The sequence below is a fragment of the Bombina bombina genome, chromosome 4 (genome assembly GCF_027579735.1).
Source record: "Bombina bombina isolate aBomBom1 chromosome 4, aBomBom1.pri, whole genome shotgun sequence".
Lineage (NCBI taxonomy): Eukaryota > Metazoa > Chordata > Amphibia > Anura > Bombinatoridae > Bombina > Bombina bombina.
Genome location: NC_069502.1, coordinates 76,714,883 through 76,735,161, shown reverse-complemented (window position 1 = coordinate 76,735,161; position 20,279 = coordinate 76,714,883). Strand labels below are relative to the sequence as shown.

General features: G+C 41.4%; 1 protein-coding gene across 5 annotated transcripts in view; it reads left to right on the top strand.

The window, feature by feature from the left end:
- Window positions 1-20,279, top strand: part of NCOA1 (nuclear receptor coactivator 1) — a 581,392-nt gene that overhangs the window by 464,541 nt on the left and 96,572 nt on the right. For all 5 annotated transcript variants that reach the window (XM_053709523.1, XM_053709524.1, XM_053709519.1 and 2 more), the window contains exon 6: window positions 15,854-16,033. In XM_053709523.1, coding sequence (XP_053565498.1) covers window positions 15,854-16,033 — 180 coding nt within the window. The remainder of the gene's footprint in view (window positions 1-15,853; window positions 16,034-20,279) is intronic.

The window sequence follows — 20,279 nt, the reverse complement described above, 5'->3', positions numbered from 1 at the left end:
GCAGTGCATGGAAGTAATAGGATTGATGGTTGCAGCAATGGACATAGTTCCTTTTGCACAAATTCATCTAAGACCATTACAACTGTGCATGCTCAGACAGTGGAATGGGGATTATACAGACTTGTCTCCGACGATTTAAGTAGATCAAAAGACCAGAGATTCACTCCGTTGGTGGCTGACCCTGGACAATCTGTCACAGGGAATGAGCTTCCGCAGACCAGAGTGGGTCATTATCACAACCGACGCCAGCCTGGTGGGCTGGGGCGCGGTCTGGGAACCCCTGAAAGCTCAGGGTCTATGGTCTCGGGAAGAATCTCTTCTCCCGATAAACATTCTGGAACTGAGAGCGATATTCAATGCTCTCAAAGCTTGGCCTCAACTAGCAAAGGCCAAATTCATAAGGTTTCAATCAGACAACATGACGACTGTTGCATATATCAATCATCAGGGGGGAACAAGGAGTTCCCTAGCGATGGAAGAAGTGACCAAAATAATTCAATGGGCGGAGGATCACTCCTGCCACTTGTCTGCAATCCACATCCCAGGAGTGGAAAATTGGGAAGCGGATTTTCTGAGTCGTCAGACATTCCATCCGGGGGAGTGGGAACTCCATCCGGAAATCTTTGCCCAAATAATTCAATTATGGGGCATTCCAGACATGGATCTGATGGCGTCCCGTCAGAACTTCAAGGTTCCTTGCTACGGGTCCAGATCCAGGGATCCAAGGGCGACTCTAGTAGATGCACTAGTAGCACCTTGGACCTTCAACCTAGCTTATGTATTCCCACCGTTTCCTCTCATTCCCAGGCTGGTAGCCAGGATCAATCAAGAGAGGGCCTCGGTGATCTTGATAGCTCCTGCGTGGCCACGCAGGACTTGGTATGCAGACCTGGTGAATATGTCATCGGCTCCACCATGGAAGCTACCTTTGAGACAGGACCTTCTTGTTCAGGGTCCATTCGAACATCCGAATCTGGTTTCCCTCCAACTGGCGGCTTGGAGATTGAACGCTTGATTTTATCAAAGCGTGGGTTTTCAGATTCTGTAATAGATACTCTGATTCAGGCTAGAAAGCCTGTAACTAGAAAAATTTACCATAAAATATGGAAAAAATATATCTGTTGGTATGAATCTAAAGGATTCCCATGGAACAAGATAAAAATTCCTAAGATTCTATCCTTTCTACAAGAAGGTTTGGAGAAAGGATTATCTGCAAGTTCTCTGAAGGGACAGATCTCTGCTTTATCTGTTTTACTTCACAAAAGACTGGCAGCTGTGCCAGATGTTCAAGCATTTGTTCAGGCTCTGGTTAGAATCAAGCCTGTTTACAGACCTTTGACTCCTCCCTGGAGTCTAAATCTAGTTCTTTCAGTTCTTCAAGGGGTTCCGTTTGAACCCTTACATTCCGTAGATATTAAGTTATTATCTTGGAAAGTTTTGTTTTTGGTTGCAATTTCTTCTGCTAGAAGAGTTTCAGAGTTATCTGCTCTGCAGTGTTCTCTGCCCTATCTGGTGTTCCATGCAGATAAGGTGGTTTTGCGTACTAAGCCTGGTTTTCTTCCGAAAGTTGTTTCCAACAAAAATATTAACCAGGAGATAGTTGTACCTTCTTTGTGTCCGAATCCAGTTTCAAAGAAGGAACGTTTGTTACACAATTTGGACGTAGTCCGTGCTCTAAAATTCTATTTAGAGGCTACTAAAGATTTCAGACAAACATCTTCCTTGTTTGTTGTTTATTCTGGTAAAAGGAGAGGTCAAAAAGCGACTTCTACCTCTCTTTCCTTTTGGCTTAAAAGCATTATCCGATTGGCTTATGAGACTGCCGGACGGCAGCCTCCTGAAAGAATCACAGCTCACTCCACTAGGGCTGTGGCTTCCACATGGGCCTTCAAGAACGAGGCTTCTGTTGACCCTGATATGTAAGTGCAGCGACTTGGTCTTCACTGCAACACTTTTGGCCAAATTTTTACAAATTTGATACTTTTGCTTCTTCGGAGGCTATTTTTGGGAGAAAGGTTTTGCAAGCCGTGGTGCCTTCCATTTAGGTGACCTGATTTGCAACCCTCCCTTCATCCGTGTCCTACAAGCTTTGGTATTGGTTCCCACAAGGTAAGGATGACGCCGTGAGACCGGACACACCTATGTTGGAGAAAACAGAATTTATCTTTTACCTGATAAATTACTTTCTCCAACGGTGTGTCCGGTCCACGGCCCGCCCTGGTTTTTTAATCAGGTCTGATGAATTATTTTCTCTAACTACAGTCACCACGGTACCATATGGTTTCTCCTATATATATTTTCTCCTGTCCGTCGTCGAATGACTGGGGTTGGCGGAGCCTAGGAGAGGATCATGTGACCAGCTTTGCTGGGACTCTTTGCCATTTCCTGTTGGGGAAGAGAATATCCCACAAGTAAGGATGACGCTGTGGACCGGGACACACCGTTGGAGAAAGTAATTTATCAGGTAAGCATAAATTCTGTTTTGTTTCAGCAATACTTCAGCAGTGTTCTCTCTCCCCAGGACCTAGTCAATGGACACACCACATGGCTGATAACTCAGCTTAAATTTAAGCCAATATTTAAAGGGACACTCAACCCAAATTTTTTCTTTCATGATCCAGACAGGGCAAGCAATTTTAAGCAACTTTCTAATTTACTCCTGTTATCAAATTGTCTTCATTCTCTTGCTATCTTTATTTGAAAAGCAAGAATGTAAGTTTAGAAGCCCTTCCCATTTTTGGTTCACAACCTGGGTTGTTCTTGCTGATTAGTGGCTAAATGTCAGCCACCATAAACAAGTGCTGTCTGGGGTTCTAAACCAAAAATTGGCTGGCTTTTTAGCTTAGATTACTTATTTTTTAAATAATGATAGCAAGAGAACGAAGAAAAAATAGGAGTAAATTAGAAAGTTGCTTAAAATGTCATGCTCGATCTGATCATGAAAGAAAAGAATTTGGGTTTAGTGTCCCTTTAAAGAAATAGTTTGCTAATATTAAATGTTTTTAATGTTTGAATGCACAAAATATCATAAATCAATTTATGCAATGAATGTGTGCTTTGGATAGCTTAGGTAACATTTATCAATATCAGAAATTATAGTATTGCAAAGTATTACATTGTATGTGGAGAAAGTTCTAAATTTTTAGATATACATGTGTATATAGCGACAAGTAAGCACTCAATACACTCAAATTTAAAAGAGCTAGTGCAAACAATTGTAAAAGCTGCTCATATTTAGAGGAGTGTGCATGGTCTTATGTGTGCTCACTTGTGAGGTATAAGCTCCTACTGAGCAATGTGCAAGAGTTAACTGCTTATATAGTTTATGAGTTTGTGATTGGCTGATGGCTGTCACGTGATACAGGTCACAGGGAAGTGAAAGAAAATGTAAACATTTGTCAGGAAAAAAATGTAATCTATTGTTCATTAAAAAAAAAAAAGTATTAAGGCATTGTCTTTTATTATGCATTTGTTGGTTATACAATTCTACTAAATGTAATGGTCCTTCAAACAGATGTAAGCCCTAAAAAACAAGGGATGGGCCTTACTGACACGGTAATGAGGCGCCTGTCTTCAGAGGCAAACGCAAAAACAAAGTATACATTTAACCCATTCTAGCAAAGCAAAGATCAGGAACATAAAGCTGAGTCCAGTGCTTAAATAAAGGAAACCGCATCTGTCGGTTTCCACAAGTTTGTGCACAAAAATATTCTGTTTTATTTACATCCGTACGTTCAAGGCCAGAGAAGCCAGATTGGGGCCCAAGAATAAACACGCTTGTTGTGGGATCGCCACAGCACTAAGGGTTTTTGTGCATTTGTTACTGATAACCCTGTATTGCCAGCTTGTGAGCCTCACCGCTTCAGGAATCAACAGCTGTACAAGTTTCTCTTACTTATGGGCACCCTTTCAACTGCTGTTTGTTTAACCTGTTGGCTGCATTGCTTGTTGCTGGCAGCCATTTAAATGAATTATTTTTGACAGGTTTTTAAGAAACAAAGAAAAAATTACAGCAGTATCCATTGTGTACTTCTGCTCACTAGCTAATAAACACAACTCCCACAGTATTGGTGGATTCAACTAATTATAGATACCCCCTTCTTAAATTAAACTAATTATAGATACCCCTTCTTAGATTGAACTAATTATAGATACCCCTTCTTAGATTGAACTGATTATAGATACCCCTTCTTAAGATTGAACTAATTATAGATACCCCCTTCTTAAATTAAACTAATTATATATACCCCTTCTTAGATTGAACTAATTATAGATACCCCTTTCTTAGATTGAACTAATTTATAGATACCCCTTCTTAGATTGAACTAATTATAGATACCCCCTTCTTAGATTGAAGCTAATTATAGATACCCCTTCTTTAGATTGAACTAATTATAGATACCCCTCTTAGATTAAGCTAATTATAGATACCCCTTCTTAGATTAAGCTAATTATAGATACCCCTTTCTTAGATTAAGCTAATTATAGATACCCCTTCTTAGATTAAGCTAATTATAGATACCCCTTCTTAGATTGAACTAATTATAGATACCCCTTCTTAGATTAAGCTAATTATAGAAGGATGACTTTACCACTTTTAAATGTAAAAATTAAAAAAAATCTATTAATTATTTTTCCTACTCTCCTGTAACTGAAATCCTTAAAATGTAAAACCCTGACCCAGCTTCTTTCTGTGCAGAGATTTTAAGTGTACACAATCCCATATCTCTCTGTTCAGAGTTTTTTATTGAGAACTTCACACATCACAACAACAGAATCCCATATACTTGGAAATTGCATGTCCTAAGCTCCACAGAATTTTAGGAAGCCGCAGCTTCCTATTGTTATAGTAAAACTTGAAACATAAGAAAAAGAACAACTCCAGAATCAAGAAATTTTCATCATAACTGCCAACTCGGCAAGTGTGGGGGGAGGAGACCACAAAACAGAACAAAAACAAGACAAAAAAAAAAAAGGAACAAAACAAGGAAGGAAGGGAAAGGGAAGAGAAGGTAAACCAGATAAGTACCAAATAACTCGCACCATCTTGAAAACCAAACTCCCCCCTGACCCTGACAGAGAGATTCTAAAGCCAGTATGATGGAAGAACTTCTCCAGCGACCAGCAACATGAAATTAGCATTGTTCTTCAGAGGGGCAACAAATTGAATCTGTTTCCAACCGAGGCCTTGCTAAGGATTACCCTCTTCCACTTATCAAAGAAGAGCCTGAGAACCTTTTCCGACCCCCCGACTAGGTGCTGTCTTTCTATGATCATGTTGTAATCTTGATGCTATTGACAAACTCGCCTACTGTCGGGACCTCGGACGATCCCCATTTCAAAAATATAATATGCCGGGCTGCTTGGATGACCATATTGATTAATTGTCCCTCACCTTTATATTGCCCATATTCTTTTAAAAGGAAAATGTGTCTTAATTGGAGCACAAGCCTCATCACGTATAAACCTATTTACCCAGATTGAATTATTACACCAGATTTGGCGAAATTTTTGGGCGAATCCCATATACAATGTTGGAGGTCTGCTCCCTCTTTGTGACATTTAACAGCAATTCCCCTTGTTCCCGTTATGTTGCCCACTTACTTATCCTCATGGTGTTAAATAAAAGTTATTTAGAAGTTTAAACTGAGATTCTTTCCAGCTTACTATTCTCGTTGCTGTGTCCTGTCAGTCTGATGCTCTTTTCGATGTCTTCATCTTGCAAAAAGTTAATATATTTTATAAGGAACCTTTTCCTTTTATTAATATGTTCTTTCCCTGATATATTTATTAAAACTTTATACCAAATGATATTGATCTTTTACCGACCTCGTATATTTCACTCCTGCCTCAATTCCTGGGTCCCATACTATTCTATGCTTCTGTAGTGGTTTAGAGAAGTAACTTCTAGCTTGTAAATAAGCATAGAAGGTTTTTGTCGGTAATTGATATTGTTCTGCTAATGTTTCAAATGTTTGTAGAACTGGCCCTTCCCCCCTGAACCAACTGGGAGAAATAACGTAACCCTTTCTGTCGCCAGATTTTAAAGGCCGGGTTATCATATATCCCAGGTATAAAATCGGGGGTGCCAATAAACGGCAAGTATTTGATAAATAAATATCTTGTCCTACTAATCCACAGAATTTCTGCCAAGCGCAAACCACATTAGAGAAAGTAAGAGGGTGCTTACATTGCTAGGTAACTCCTAAATGGATGATGTAAAATTGCCTTAAGATCAAAGGGGTTTTATCACCGTAGATTCTAAATCATAATAAGTCACTTGGTTAGCTTCCGTTATCCAATCTATACCGAATTTCATGAGGGCGACTATGTTATATCTTGCAATGTCTGCAAAGCCAGACCCCGCATATCTTTTGCTTTGAACAAGTTTCTCTGTTGCTATCCGAATTTTCTTTTTGCCCCATATAAAGTTGCGCGCACGTTCTATATATCTAGCAGCATCTCGGTTTTTTAATCATTAATGGTAAATTTTGCATTAAAAATAATGAACCGGGGGGAAAGCTATCGTTTTAATCAGCACGATTTTTGCGGAAAGCGAAAAATATGTATATTCAACTTACCTAGTCTTCTTCAAGATTATCAAAGAACTCAGCATAATTAAGACAATACCATTCACTAGGATTTTTACTTATTTTATATACCTAAATAATTTATTGATTTTACTACTGTGAAACCGTGTTGCAGGGGACTCTCTCTAGTTTGATTAATCCAGAGCAGTTCTGACTTTTCCTTGTTGATTTTATAGCCCGGAAAAGGTAGTAAAATTATTAATAATTGCCAAGCATTTGGGTATACTTTCTTTTGTATTGCTGTAAAACATAACATAATGTCGGTCGGCATATAAAGAGATTACAATATTATGTCCCCCAAGTCCTATTCCATTAATTCTTGCCTGAGTTGAAAAGCCAAAGGTTCTAGCGCAAGATCAAAAAGTAAGGGGCGACAGGGGACAACCCTGTCTAGTCCCTCTTTGTAGGGTTATAAACTGAGACAATTCCGCCGTTTACCAATAATTGAGATCGTGGGCTGTTATATATCTTTTTAATTAGCTGAACCAGATTGCCTTCAAAACCGAATTCTTGAGAGTCATAAATAGGTGATCCCATATTATGGAATCGAACGCTTTTTCTGCGTCAATCGTAAGCTAGCTCAGATCTGCTTGAAGTTTTTTATTTGACGACTGCATCTTGTTAAAAATAATGATCTAAAATAACTAGCACCCTCCGCATATTCCGAACTGGGTTTTCTCCCGGGATAAATCCAGATTGATCACAATGAATCAAGTTACTAACCACTTTCTTTAATCTCTCTGGAATAATTGCTGTTAATATTTTATAATCTTGATTCAGGAGTGAAATATGGTCTGTATGATCCCAATTCATCTGCTGCTTTCCCTTTCTTAGGAATTAGTGTCACTGTTGAGTCAGTGAATATAAAGTGATTTCAGCTTCCCTTGTATAAAATAACTATTAAAAAGTTCCACTAGTGTTCCCGCAATATCCTTTTTAATAATTTTATAAAATTCTGCCGGGAGTCAGTCCGGCCCCGGAGCTTTGTTTATATTAATTCTATCAATCATTCTTTTCACTCTTCCTCTGTTATCGGGGAGTTCATCTGCTCTAATTCCTGTTTGTCTATCTTTGGGACCTGAATCTTTTGCCAAAACTCCGACATTCTCGTCTTGTCTATTTCCACCCTTGAATATAGTTTCTGGTAATATCTATAGAAGGCCTCTCTGATCTCCCTCGATTTGGGTAAACAAATTACTCCCTTCCTTAATAAGTGGTATTAGACCACTTTTTTTCCTGTGTCTTATTATCTTAGGCTAGATGCTTAGTGGCGATCCCCTGATATCCTTGCAAAATGCTCTTATACGCATATCCTCCTTGGCCCATTTTCCCTGAGGAATGTCTCCCGCTCTGATTTAGCGTTCTATAACTATGCCATAAAGAGCTATTTGGATTAATCACATACATGCTGTATGAGTTTTCGAGTTGGTTGGCTAATTGAATCTCCCTCTCTTTTAATTTCTGCTTTCTCTCTAACCATATAATTTTTAATTTCACCACGCAATACAGCTTTGCCTGCTTCCCAAAGTACCTCAGGACTGCTTCACATTCGAGCTGTTCTGACTATGATACACTTTCCAACTTTCCGATAGAAAATTCCTGAACTTATCGTCTAGAAACATATATTTGTGGAAAGAAAACATATTCCTATTCCGGCCTTTAATTGCTGTGTCCTCCATCTTTAAGCTTATTATCGCGTGATCTGATATAACTATTTCTTCAATATGTGTCTCTATTTCCAGGGTCAATAATCTCTCATCTATTAAAAACATATCTATTACGTGAGAAGTTTTTTAAATGATTTGGGATTCGCACGAGAATGCGCGCTCATCTGGATGCTGTAAGCGCCAGATATCTCTTAGCTTTAATGTCTTTGCAAATTCCCGAAGGAGCTTTGCCTCTCTATTATGTTTCCTTACAGCTCCAGATCGTAGCCTGTCAATCCCTGGCCACATTGTTGCATTAAAATCACTCGCTATCACTATGTTTTGTCCTAGATAGTTTGCTGATTTATTTTTTATCATTTCCCAAAATTCTGTCTCAATTTCATTTGGGCCGTATATATTGCATAGCGTCCACAATCGGTTATTAATTTCAACTTGTACAAACATATATCTCCCTCTCGGGTCTAACATTTGACTCTTTATCACATATGTTAAATTTTTATTAAACATTATGGCCACACCACATTTCCTATTATTACAAGGAGTTGCTATAATTTCACTAATCCAATTAGTGTGTAACTTTTGTATTTCTACCTCTTTCAAATGTAACTCTTGTAAAAAAATAACATCTGGCGCTTTAACATTTTTAGCACTTTCTTTCTTTTATTAGGGGAGGTTATCCCTCCCACATTCCACGACACATAATTCAACATTTAATTTTAATGTATATATTAAAAACCACAATCGTATACACTTGACTTCCTACCTCTCTGTCAGGGAGTAGGTTATTTCTCTCCTTTCGCACACTGGACATGTCTACCGCGCCTGGTGTTCCCTGGCGGTCACCCATCCCGGTACTGACCAGGCCCAGCCCTGCTCCACTTCCGAGATCATACGGGATCGGATGTTCAAGGCCGCTTGCAGTAGACCTGCAACACACAATATAAAACCATAAAAAAAAAAAAAAAGGAAACAAAAAGGATCTCCCCCCTTTTTACAATCAAAATAAATAACAAACATATCTCGTGTCATCCTTAAACCATAAAAATATAGAAACAAACATCATATTCCAGTTGTCATAGCTCTACACCCTTTTCTGTACAATATTTTTTAGATTCTGTTGGTGTATTTAATGCAATCATATTCCCTTCTGAGAAAATTACAATTTTGGCTGGGTATCTCAAGTTTGCCTGAATTCCTGCCTTGATTAAACTTGTGCAGTATGGTGCCATTGCCTTCTCCTTGAGGAGGTCTCCTGTTGAGAAATCCTGAAAGAGAAAGACCGGTTTCATTCCTATCTTGAACCCCTGAATTTTCCTATAGTGCCTCATTATCTGAACCTTGTGTGAAAATTTAAATATTTAATTACTACCATCCTTGGGCGGGGTTACCTTCCTGGACTCCCTTGTTGATCCTGTTCTATGCGCTCTCTCTACGTGAATTTTTTCTGTTAAACTGCATCCCTAACAATTGTGGTAGGGTAACTGAAGCGAATAATACCAGATCTTGATACTCGCTCAGCTCAGGTAGCCCAATTATGCGGATATTATTCCCTACGAGACCTGTCTTCCAGATCTTCTAATTTAGATTGCATCATTTTTATTTTACTCTCATAGTTAGACCAATTTGTGTCTTTGTATATTTTGTCTGTCATCTACCACCGAAATTCTTTCTTCTACTTCTAAAATCCTGTTGGAGAAAGATCTAATCTCTGAGGATAGAGTGGCTATCTCCTTTTGACTGATTCAAATTGGGGAAGATCATTTCTGCAAGTTGGTTAAGTGTCATCTGCTTCTCTGTACCTGATAATTGGGGGTCCATACTATCCTCTAGACCTGTCTCTTGTGCTGTTTTGGATTTTTTTATCTTTCTTGGGGGGCATCGCGGGAGACCTAACTTTGAGGTTAGGAATATATCTTTCCATGAGGTGTATAAAAGTGTAGTGTCGTAAGTGACAATTTAATTGAATGTGAAAAACGTGAGGAGGAAAAAAAAAAAAAAAAAAAAAAGGAAGAATTGAATGCGAGAAGTAATCCGCTCTCTGCTAGAACAAAAATAAATCTGGTGCACCTTTTAGCTAATAGTGCTACGTGTATACGTGCAGCTGTAGCTGCACTTCTCAAAAAGTACAAAAAGTAATAAGCAAAAAATAAAGAATAAAAAAATTTTACAAGTGCAGGAACTCCCGCTAAGGGGTCCTGGTGGGGCTACTAATGCCTATAAGTTGTGTAATGTGGAACAAAAGTGTTTCTTAGAAAATTCACCACAGACTGCCGGTCTCCCTGACTGCCCTCTGTCCCAGTCAGCTCAGAATGTGCTCTCTTCCCTATATCCCTTTATCCGATCTTTAAATTTGATAGTCTTGCATTGATATATAATACTATCCTCTAAACACCATATTATCTAAACTATATGTTCTGTTAGCGTGTTCCTAAGTCTTGAAGATAAATCTTACACCTTTAGGAGATCTTTCTTGAGATCCTAATATAATTGTTAGTGCCTGAAAGTTATATGGTATGGATCAGTGGTCTTCCTAACTACACATTAACTGATATTGTGATCAGAGTCTTCTACTTTCAGAGTAATTCCACTGTAATCAACTGTGGCCTACTATAGTCAGTTGTGGGGTGCTCAATAAAAAAGAGAAAGACCTATAACAGTGCAATACATGTCCCGCTTATTGCGTATGGTAATGCTTTTCTTTTTCTCTGCCCCTTTTTCACTCTTCTTTGTTAGTTCTTTACTGTCCTTCCGGGCAGTGTGTGCGGTAGTGTATTTTAGCTGTACATGTCTCTTACGTCACAAAAAAAACTTTTTTGACAATATGAGGGCACTTTGATAATGCACAGGGCGCAGTTCTCCCCAATCTCTACTTTGTAATGCTTAAACCTTTACCCAACAGATTTTATCGAACCCTACCAGCTCTCTGTCCAGTCCCCTCTTTTAAAGTCTTTTTCTCTCTGGGGCGTGAGTAACCAAACTCAAAAAAGGGAAGCAGGTGTCCTCCAATTGTCTGAATGATAGCAGACTTCCTTATCACCACCGCCAGCTCCTAAATTATTTCTCAGCTTTGTCTGAGCCCCCACGAATTCAGCAGGTATCTATCCTGTTTTTCCAGATATGCCCATACACTCTCACAGATCAGCTTGTGCTGTCCCAATGCAGTTAATCTGTCCACAGTTAATCTTTATGCTCTGTCTTTAATGCACCCTGTGTCAAGGCTGGGTGTCTCTTATCAGCTCGGGGCTTAACTTAATAATCAGCAGTCACTATTAACACTCCTACTACCCCGCCACTGAGTGCTCTTTTATACCTCCATACACCGCTCCAAACCCGTCTTTCTTCGGGCCCCCTCCAGCCCAACACCTTACACCAGTCACAGTTCCAGGTTCTTTTGCAGGCACACAGACGTAAGCATTAAATCACAAGCGCACATAGCGGTAATACTTGCGGACCTGCTGCTCGTCTGCTGTCCTGCTTCCTTATGCTCGCTTTTCTATCCCTCCACTTGCACGGCTCCAGTGAGACACCTCCCGTCTGTTTCCGTGTGGGTCGGATAGTCGGCTGCTGCCCGCCGCCCTCGATCAAAGCGGTGTTGTCCTTCTGGCGCGGCCCTTAGGTGAGCTCACTGCCTCTGTAGGGGGTAATCTGATATCCGCTGCAGTCTTTAGTCCGGTATGACAACTGGTGTTGTGCGTGTGAATGTAGCCGATACCAGGCGGCCAAAATGTTGATCTAGGGGGACTTCCGACTCTCTGTTGTTATTCTCCCCGGACCGGTCTCTCACTCCCGGCAATAGGAGATTTTTGTGGCGGGGCAGGTTTGAGCTTAGCTCTCTCTCACAGAGCCCTGGCGTGCACACACGTTACACGCTCCTCCCACAGGAAGTCCACTATCCAGCAGCTCGCGTCCACAATCCCATATCTCTCTCTGATTGACCACAGTAGAGGAAATCATGTAATAATGCTGGCCTGTCTCAGGCCCACAAAACAATGCAAACTGCTAAATAAAGAAAATGACAGTTTATATTCTTTAATATATAACATTTATATGCAGATCTGTTGCAATGTTTAGTGATTCATTTATGATGCATCTATAAAATATAACTTTAATTCCCCTTTAATTTCCCTTTTTATTATGTAATGACAACAGTGCAATACATATAGTAATGAGGTTTATATACAATATCCCACAAAACTGAGTACACCCCTCACATTTTTGTAAATATTTGTATTATATCTTTTCATGTGACAACACTGAAGAAATGACACTTTGCTACAATGTAAAGTAGTGTGTGTACAGCCTGTATTACAGTGTAAATTTGCTGTCCCCTCAAAATAACTCAACACACAGCCATTAATGTCTAAACCGTTGGCAACACAAGTAAATATTCCCCTAAGTGGAAATATCCGAATTAGGCCCAATTAGCCATTTCCCTCCCCGGGTGTCATGCAACTCGTTAGTGTTACAAGGTCTCAGGTGTGAATGGGGAGCAGGTGTGTTAAATTTGGTGTTATCACTCTCACACTCTCTCATACTGGTCACATAGAGTTCTTTGCCATGAGGTGCCATGTTGAACTTCCAGAGGATCTGAAAAAAAGAATTGTTGCTTTACATAAAGATTGCCTAGGCTATAAGAAAATTGCCAAGACCCTGAAACTGAGCAGTAGCACGGTGGGCAAGACCATAACAGCGGTTCCATAGGACAGGTTCCACTCAGAACAGGCCTCGCCATGGTCGACCAAAGAAGTTGAGTGCACACACTCAGCGTCATATCCAGAGGTTGTCTTTGGGAAATAGACGTATGGTGCTGCCAGCATTGCTGCAGAGGTTGAAAGGTGGGGGTCAGCCTGTCATTGCTCAGACCATATGCCGCACACTGCATCAAATAGGTCTGCATGACTGTCGTCCCCAGAAGGAAGCTTCTTCTAAAGATGATGCACAAGAAAGCCGGCAAACAGTTTGCTGAAGACAAGCAGACTAAGGACATGGATTACTGGAACCATGTCCTGTGGTCCAATGAGACCAAGATAAACTTATTTGGTTCAGATGGTGTCAAGCGTGTGTGGCAGCAACCAGGTGAGGAGTACAAAGACAAGTGTGTCTTGTCTATAGTCAAGCATGGCGGTGGGAGTGTCATGGTCTGGGCCTGCATGAGTGCTACCGGCACTGGGGAGCTACATTTCATTAAGGGAACCATGAATGCCAACATGTACTGTGACATACTGAAGCAGAACATGATTCCCTCCCTTCGGAGACTGGGTCACTGGGCAGTATTCCAACATGATAATGACCCCAAACACACCTCCAAGAAGACCACTGCCTTGCTAAAGAAGCTGAGGGTAAAGGTGATGGAATGGCCAAGCATGTCTCCAGACCTAATCCCCTATTGAGCATCTGTGGGACATCCTCAAATGGAAGGTGGGGAGTCGCAAGGTCTGTAACATCCACCAGCTCTGTGATGCCGTCATGGAGGAGTGGAAGAGGACTCCAGTGGCAACCTGTGAAGCTCTGGTGAACTTTATGCCCAAGAGGGTTAAGGCAGTGCTGGAAAATAATGGTAGCCACACAAAATATTGACACTTTGGGCCCTAATTTGGACATTTCCACTTAGGGGTGTACTCACTTTTGTTGCCTACGGTTTTAGACATTAACCCCTTAATGACAACTGAACGTACCAGGTACGTCCATGCATTAACAAGCAGTTAATGATAATAGACGTACCTGGTACGTCAGTTGTCTAACAGAGTGCTGGAAGCGATCACAATTCACTTCCAGCAGCTCTGAGGGTATTGCAGTGATGCCTCGATATGGAGGCTCCTGCAATACCCCTTTACAAGCCTCCGATGCAGAGAGAGCCACTCTGTGGCCCTCTCTGCACCGAGCGTCGTTGGTGGGTTGGGAGAAAGGCAGGGATGTGGGTGGGCGGGCGTGCTAAGGGCCTGTGATGTGGAGGGGGGCGGGATCGTAGGCCAGATCGGAGGCGGCTAGTTCCGGGGGGGCGCGCACGGACGCGGCGGGCGGGCGCGTGCACGGGCGGGAGTGGGGTGGGAACTGCTACACTACAGAAAAATGTTATTTAAAAGTTGGCAGAAAAGGAGGGATTTAATAAACGATCGAAGGGTTCTGGGGGTGGGGGGTGGGGCGGGGAAGCTACACTACAGAAAATGGCAAAAAAGGGCCAAAAAATAATAAAAGCATATTTATTTACTAAACTGGGTACTGGCAGACAGCTGCCAGTACCCAAGATGGTGCCCATTAAGTTAGAGGGGGAGGGTTAGAGACTGTTTTATGGGGGATCTGTGAGGTTGGGGGCTAAGGGGGGATTCTATACAGCAGCATATGTAAATATGCTATAAAAAACACACAAAAAACCCCAAATATACCTTTTATTTTAGCACTGCAGACTTTCGGCCAGTACTTAAGCTGGCGGGGAACAATGGTGGGGTGGGGGAGGGAAGAGAGCTGTTTGGGAGGGATCAGGGGGTCTGATGTTTCAGATGGGAGGCTGATCTCTACACTAAAGCTAAAATTAACCCTGCAAGCTCCCTACAAGCTACCTAATTAACCCCTTTACTGCTAGCCATAATACACGTGTGATGCGCAGTGGAATTTAGTGGCCTTCTAATTACTAAAAAGCAACGCCAAAGCCATTTACAACCATTTGTGCCATAATTGCATAAGCTGTTTGTAAAAAATTTCAGTAAGAAACCAAAAATTTAGAAAAATGTAATTTTTTTTTTATTTGAATGTATTTGGCGGTGAAATGGTGGCATGAAATATACCAAAATGTGCCTAGATCAATACTTTGGGATGTCTTCTAAAAAAAATATATACATGTCAAGGGATATTCAGAGATTCCTGAAAGATATCAGTGTCCCAATGTAACTAGCACTAATTTTGAAAAAAAGTGGTTTGAAATAGCAAAGTGCTAATTGTATTTTATGGCCCTATAACTTGCAAAAAAAGCAAAGAACATGTAAACATTGGGTATTTCTAAACTCAGGACAAAATTTAGAAACTATTTAGCATGGGTGTTTTTTTGGTGGTTGCAGATGTGTAACAGATTTTGGGGCTAAAAGTTAAAAAAAAGTGTTTTTTTCCATTTTTTCCTCATATTTTATATTTTTTTTATAGTAAATTAGAATATATGATGAAAATAATGCTATCTTTAGAAAGTCCATTTAATGGCGAGAAAAACGGTATATAATATGTGTGAGTACAGTAAATGAGTAAGAGGAAAATTACTGCTAAACACAAACACCGCAGAAATGTAAAAATAGCCATTGTCATTAAGGGTAAGAAAATTAAAAAATGGTCCGGTCATTAAGGGGTTAATGGCTGTGTGTTGAGTTATTTTGAGGAGACAGCAAATTTGCACTGTTATACAGGCTGTGCACTCACTACTTTACATTCTAGCAAAGAATCATTTATTCAGTGTTGTCACAAGAAAAGATATAATAAAATATTTACAAAAATGTGAGGGGTGAACTCACTTTTGTGGGATACTGTAGATATGCAAAATGTAAATGAAGCAAACAAAACTTTTGATTAATTAATCTTTTCCTCCTTTAAACATTGTTGTTCTGTTCCTTACAGTGAATGGGGTTCCTTGGCCCCAGGAGGCAAATCGGCGCAGCAGCCGTACATTTAACTGTAGAATGTTGGTTCGGCCACCTGATGATGCAGGAGCTGAAAATCAAGAAGCGCGTCAACGGTACGAGATGATGCAGTGTTTTACTGTGTCCCAGCCCAAGTCATTCAAGGAGGAGGGAGAAGGTATGTATCAATGTTGTCCTTGTATGGTGCACACAAGTCTTTAGAATATGCCCGGTCAGTAAATTAGATTATTCTCTGAAATATCAATTTCTTTGTAACCCTAAATAGGCTTAGTTTGCCCCATGCTCACATCTTGTAATTTGTAAGTGAGCACAGAGAATGGTTGCGCCGTTTATTGTTAATGCACGTCACATTTTGCGTCTGGGCTTTTAGTGTTATAGAATACATTCTGCAGTCAGATTTGGCGTAATCTAATGTGATTAATGATGTTATCGGATAAAGTAAAGTTGTTCCTTTTTCTTTCCACACATCCTGGCACTTGCTAAGTTGATACATAGCCTAAATGGATAGCGTTATCCATTCTCTCGTTATGTTGAGATGTTTCCTATGAGAATCTCACAGACAATTAGTTAGGGAAAATTATAATCTCTGTAGCACCACCTTCAGTTGTGTACACTTTTAAATAACATATGGACAGTGGACCTAGTATTGCTTATGAATGAATGAAAGAAAATGACGCCTTACAGATTGTGTGACCTTGTGCATGTGCCTGGCATTGAGTAGATCATACAATGCAAATTAACCCCTTGCCTGCATGCCTCAGTATGCGTGTGTGCCAGCAAGTATGTATCTGAGAGAATGTTTGTCAGTGGGTGTGTCTGTACCAGAGGGTATGTATATCTGAGAGAATGTGTGTCTGTACCAGAGGGTATGTGTATCTGAGAGAATGTGTGTCAGTGGGTGAGTCTGTACCAGAGGGTATGTATATCTGAGAGAATGTGTGTCTGTACCAGAGGGTATGTGTATCTGAGAGAATGTGTGTCAGTGGGTGAGTCTGTACCAGAGGGTATGTATATCTGAGAGAATGTGTGTCTGTACCAGAGGGTATGTGTATCTGAGAGAATGTTTGTCAGTGGGTGAGTCTGTACCAGAGGGTATGTGTATCTGAGAGAATGTGTGTCAGTGGGTGTATCTGAGAGCATGTGTGTCAGTGGGTGTATCTGTACCAGAGGTTATGTGTATCTGAGAGATTTGTGTCTGTACCAGAGGGTATGTGTATCTGAGAGATTGTGTCAGTAGGTGTGCCTTTACCAGAGGGTATGTGCATCTGAGAGAATGTGCGTTAGTAAGTGTGCCTGTACCAGAGAGTATGTGTATTTGAGATAATGTGTGTCAGTGGGTGTGTCAGTATCAGAGGGTAAGTGTATCTGAGAGCATGTGTGTCAGTAACTGTGTTAGAGGGTATGTATATCTAAGAGAATGTATATTAGTATGTGCGTGTCAGAGGGTTTGTGTATCTGAGAGAATGTGTTTCAGTAAGTGGGTGCCAGTAGGTGTGTGTATCTGAGAATGTATTTGTGAATCAGATTTTTTTTTTCTTTTTTTGTATTTCAGAGTATGTCTCTGTATCTAACAGAGGTGTTTGACAGAATATATTTCCAATAAATGTGTCTCACAGAGGATGTGTGTCTGTGTTTGGCTATGAATCTGTTTTTTTACTTTGTGCGTGTCTAATAAGATGTTTTTCCATCTTAATATGATTAGAGTCCACGGCTTCATTCCTTACTTGTGGGAAATACAGAACCTGTCCACCAGGAGGAGGCAATGACTACGGCGTGGGATGCCGAAACGCATCAGCTTTAGTGACCACCATCCATGTTAACTTTTTGTTTGCTGTGCCGCAATGACTGAATTGCTGGGGTTGCTATGCATTGCTTTTGCCTTTAATTTTACTTGCCAATAAAGCCGTTTGTTCTTCAAGTTTCAAGGAGTGCCGGAATCCTTTCATTTCTTTGTTTCCAACCCCAGCCAAAGGCTTAAATACCTCCCCCACTCCCCTCATCCCCCAGTCATTTTTTGCCTTTCGTCACAGGACCTGGTGGGGATATCCTCATCTCCTCCATGGAGGTTACCCTGTCGCAGAGATCTGCTGGAAAAGGGTCCTTTTGTTCATCAGAGTCTAGATTCTCTGAGGCTGACTGCGAGGAGATTGAACCCTTAGTCCTAGCCAAGAGAGGATTTCTGAAAGAGTGATAGATACTCTCATTCAAGCTAGAAAGCCGGTCACCCGTCGCATCTATCATAAGGTGTGGAGGACCTACTTATCCTGGTGTGAAGAGCATGGATTCCCCTTGCTTAAGGTCAAGGTGTCCAGGATTCTTTTTCCAAGATGATTTGGAGAAGGGATTTGCTGCTAGTTCCTTAAGGGGACAGATTTCGACTCTATCTATCTAGAATCAGGCCTGTGTTTAGACCTACTGCATATCCACTCTGTCTGTGTTTTTATATGCTGTAAGACAATAAAAGAAGATTGTTAAATTACTTGGTGCTGTGGAGTATTGGACTTTGCATTGTATCTTGTGGGTTGAAGGTCGCCAGCCTGTCCACTTTGCACCAAGACCCAGTAAAGGGAATTGCCCATTGCCGGTCTCCATGTGTTTTGCTGTGGCTTCATCTTGGGCCTTCAAGAATCAGGCCTCTATGGAGCATATTTGTAAGGAGGCTACCTGGTCCTCCTTACATACCTTTTTAAAATGTTACAAATTTGATGTTTTTGCTTTGGCTAAAGCAGCTTTTGGGAGAAAGGTTTTGCAGGCTGTGGTGCCCTCAGAATAGGGTTCGCCTCGCTTTTTAACCTCCCGTTTTCATTCAGTGTCCTATAGAGCTTGGGTATATGTTTCCCACAAGTAAGGAATGAAGCTATGGACTATCCTCATATTAAGATGGAAAACATAAATTATGCTTACCAGATAATTTCCTTTCCATCTGTATGAGGAGAGTCCACAGCCCCCACACATTTTCTCCGTTGGCCCCATTTATACCCTGATATTTTTCCCACTGTTCCTTGTTCCCTTGGCAGAATGACTGGGGGATGAGGGGAGTGGGGGTGGTATTTAAGCCTTTGGCTGGGGCGTCTTGGCCTCCTCCTGGTGGCCAGGTTTTTTATTTCTCACAAGTAAGAAATTAAGCCAAGGACTCTCCTCATACAGATGGAAAGGAAATTATCTGGTAAGCATAATTTATCAGGGTGCCTATTTTTTAAGTTTGTATTAAAACAGTTGTGTGTCTCAGTGAGGTGAGTCCGTGTCTGACAGCAGTTGTGTGTCTCAGTGAGGTGAGTCTGTGTCTGACAGCAGATGTGTGTCTTGGTGAAGTGAGTCTGTGACAGCAGATTTGTGTCTCATTGAGGTGAATCTGTGTCGGACAGCTGTTTTGTGTCAGTGAGGTGAGTCTGTGTCTGACAGTAGATGTGTGTCTCAGTGAGGTGAGTCTGTGTCTGACAGAGGATGCGTGTGTCAGTGAGGTGATCCTGTGTCTGACAGCAGTTGTGTGTCTCAGTGAGGTGAGTCTGTGTCTGACAGAGGATGCGTGTGTCAGTGAGGTGATCCTGTGTCTGACAGCAGTTGTGTGTCTCAGTGAGGTGAGTCTGTGTCTGACAGTGGATGTGTATCTCAGTGAGGCGAGTCCGTGTTTGACAGCAGTTGTGTGTCTCAGTGAGGTGAGTCTATGTCTGACAGCAGTTTTATGTCTCAGTGAGGTGAGTCTGTGTCTGGCAGTGGATGTGTGTCTCAGTGAGGTGAGTCTGTGTCTGACAGAGGATGTGTGTGTCAGTGAGGTGATCCTGTGTCTGATAGTGGGTGTGTGTCTCAGTGAGGTGAGTCCGTGTCTGACAGCAGTTGTGTGTCTCAGTGAGGTGAGTCTGTGTCTGACAGCGGATGTATGTCTCGGTGAAGTAAGTCTGTGACAGCAGATTTGTGTCTCAGTGAGGTGAATCTGTGTCGGACAGAAGTTTTATGTCTCAGTGAGGTGAGTCTGTGTCTGACAGCAGTTGTGTGTCTCAGTGAGGTGAGTCTGTGTCTGACAGCAGTTGTGTGTCTCAGTGAGGTGAGTCTGTGTCTGACAGCAGTTGTGTGTCTCAGTGAGGTGAGTCTGTGTCTGACAGCAGTTGTGTGTCTCAGTGAGGTGAGTCTGACAGCAGATGTGTGTCTGTGAGGTGAGTCTGTGTCTGACAGCAGTTGTGTGTCTGACAGCAGTTGTGTGTCTCAGTGAGGTGAGTCTATGTCTGACAGCAGTTGTGTGTCTTAGTGAGGTGAGTCTGTGTCTGACAGCAGTTGTGTGTCTCAGTGAGGTGAGTCTATGTCTGACAGCAGTTGTGTGTCTCAGTGAGGTGAGTCTGACAGCAGATGTGTGTCTGTGAGGTGAGTCTGTGTCTGACAGCAGATGTGTGTCTCAATGAGGTGAGCTT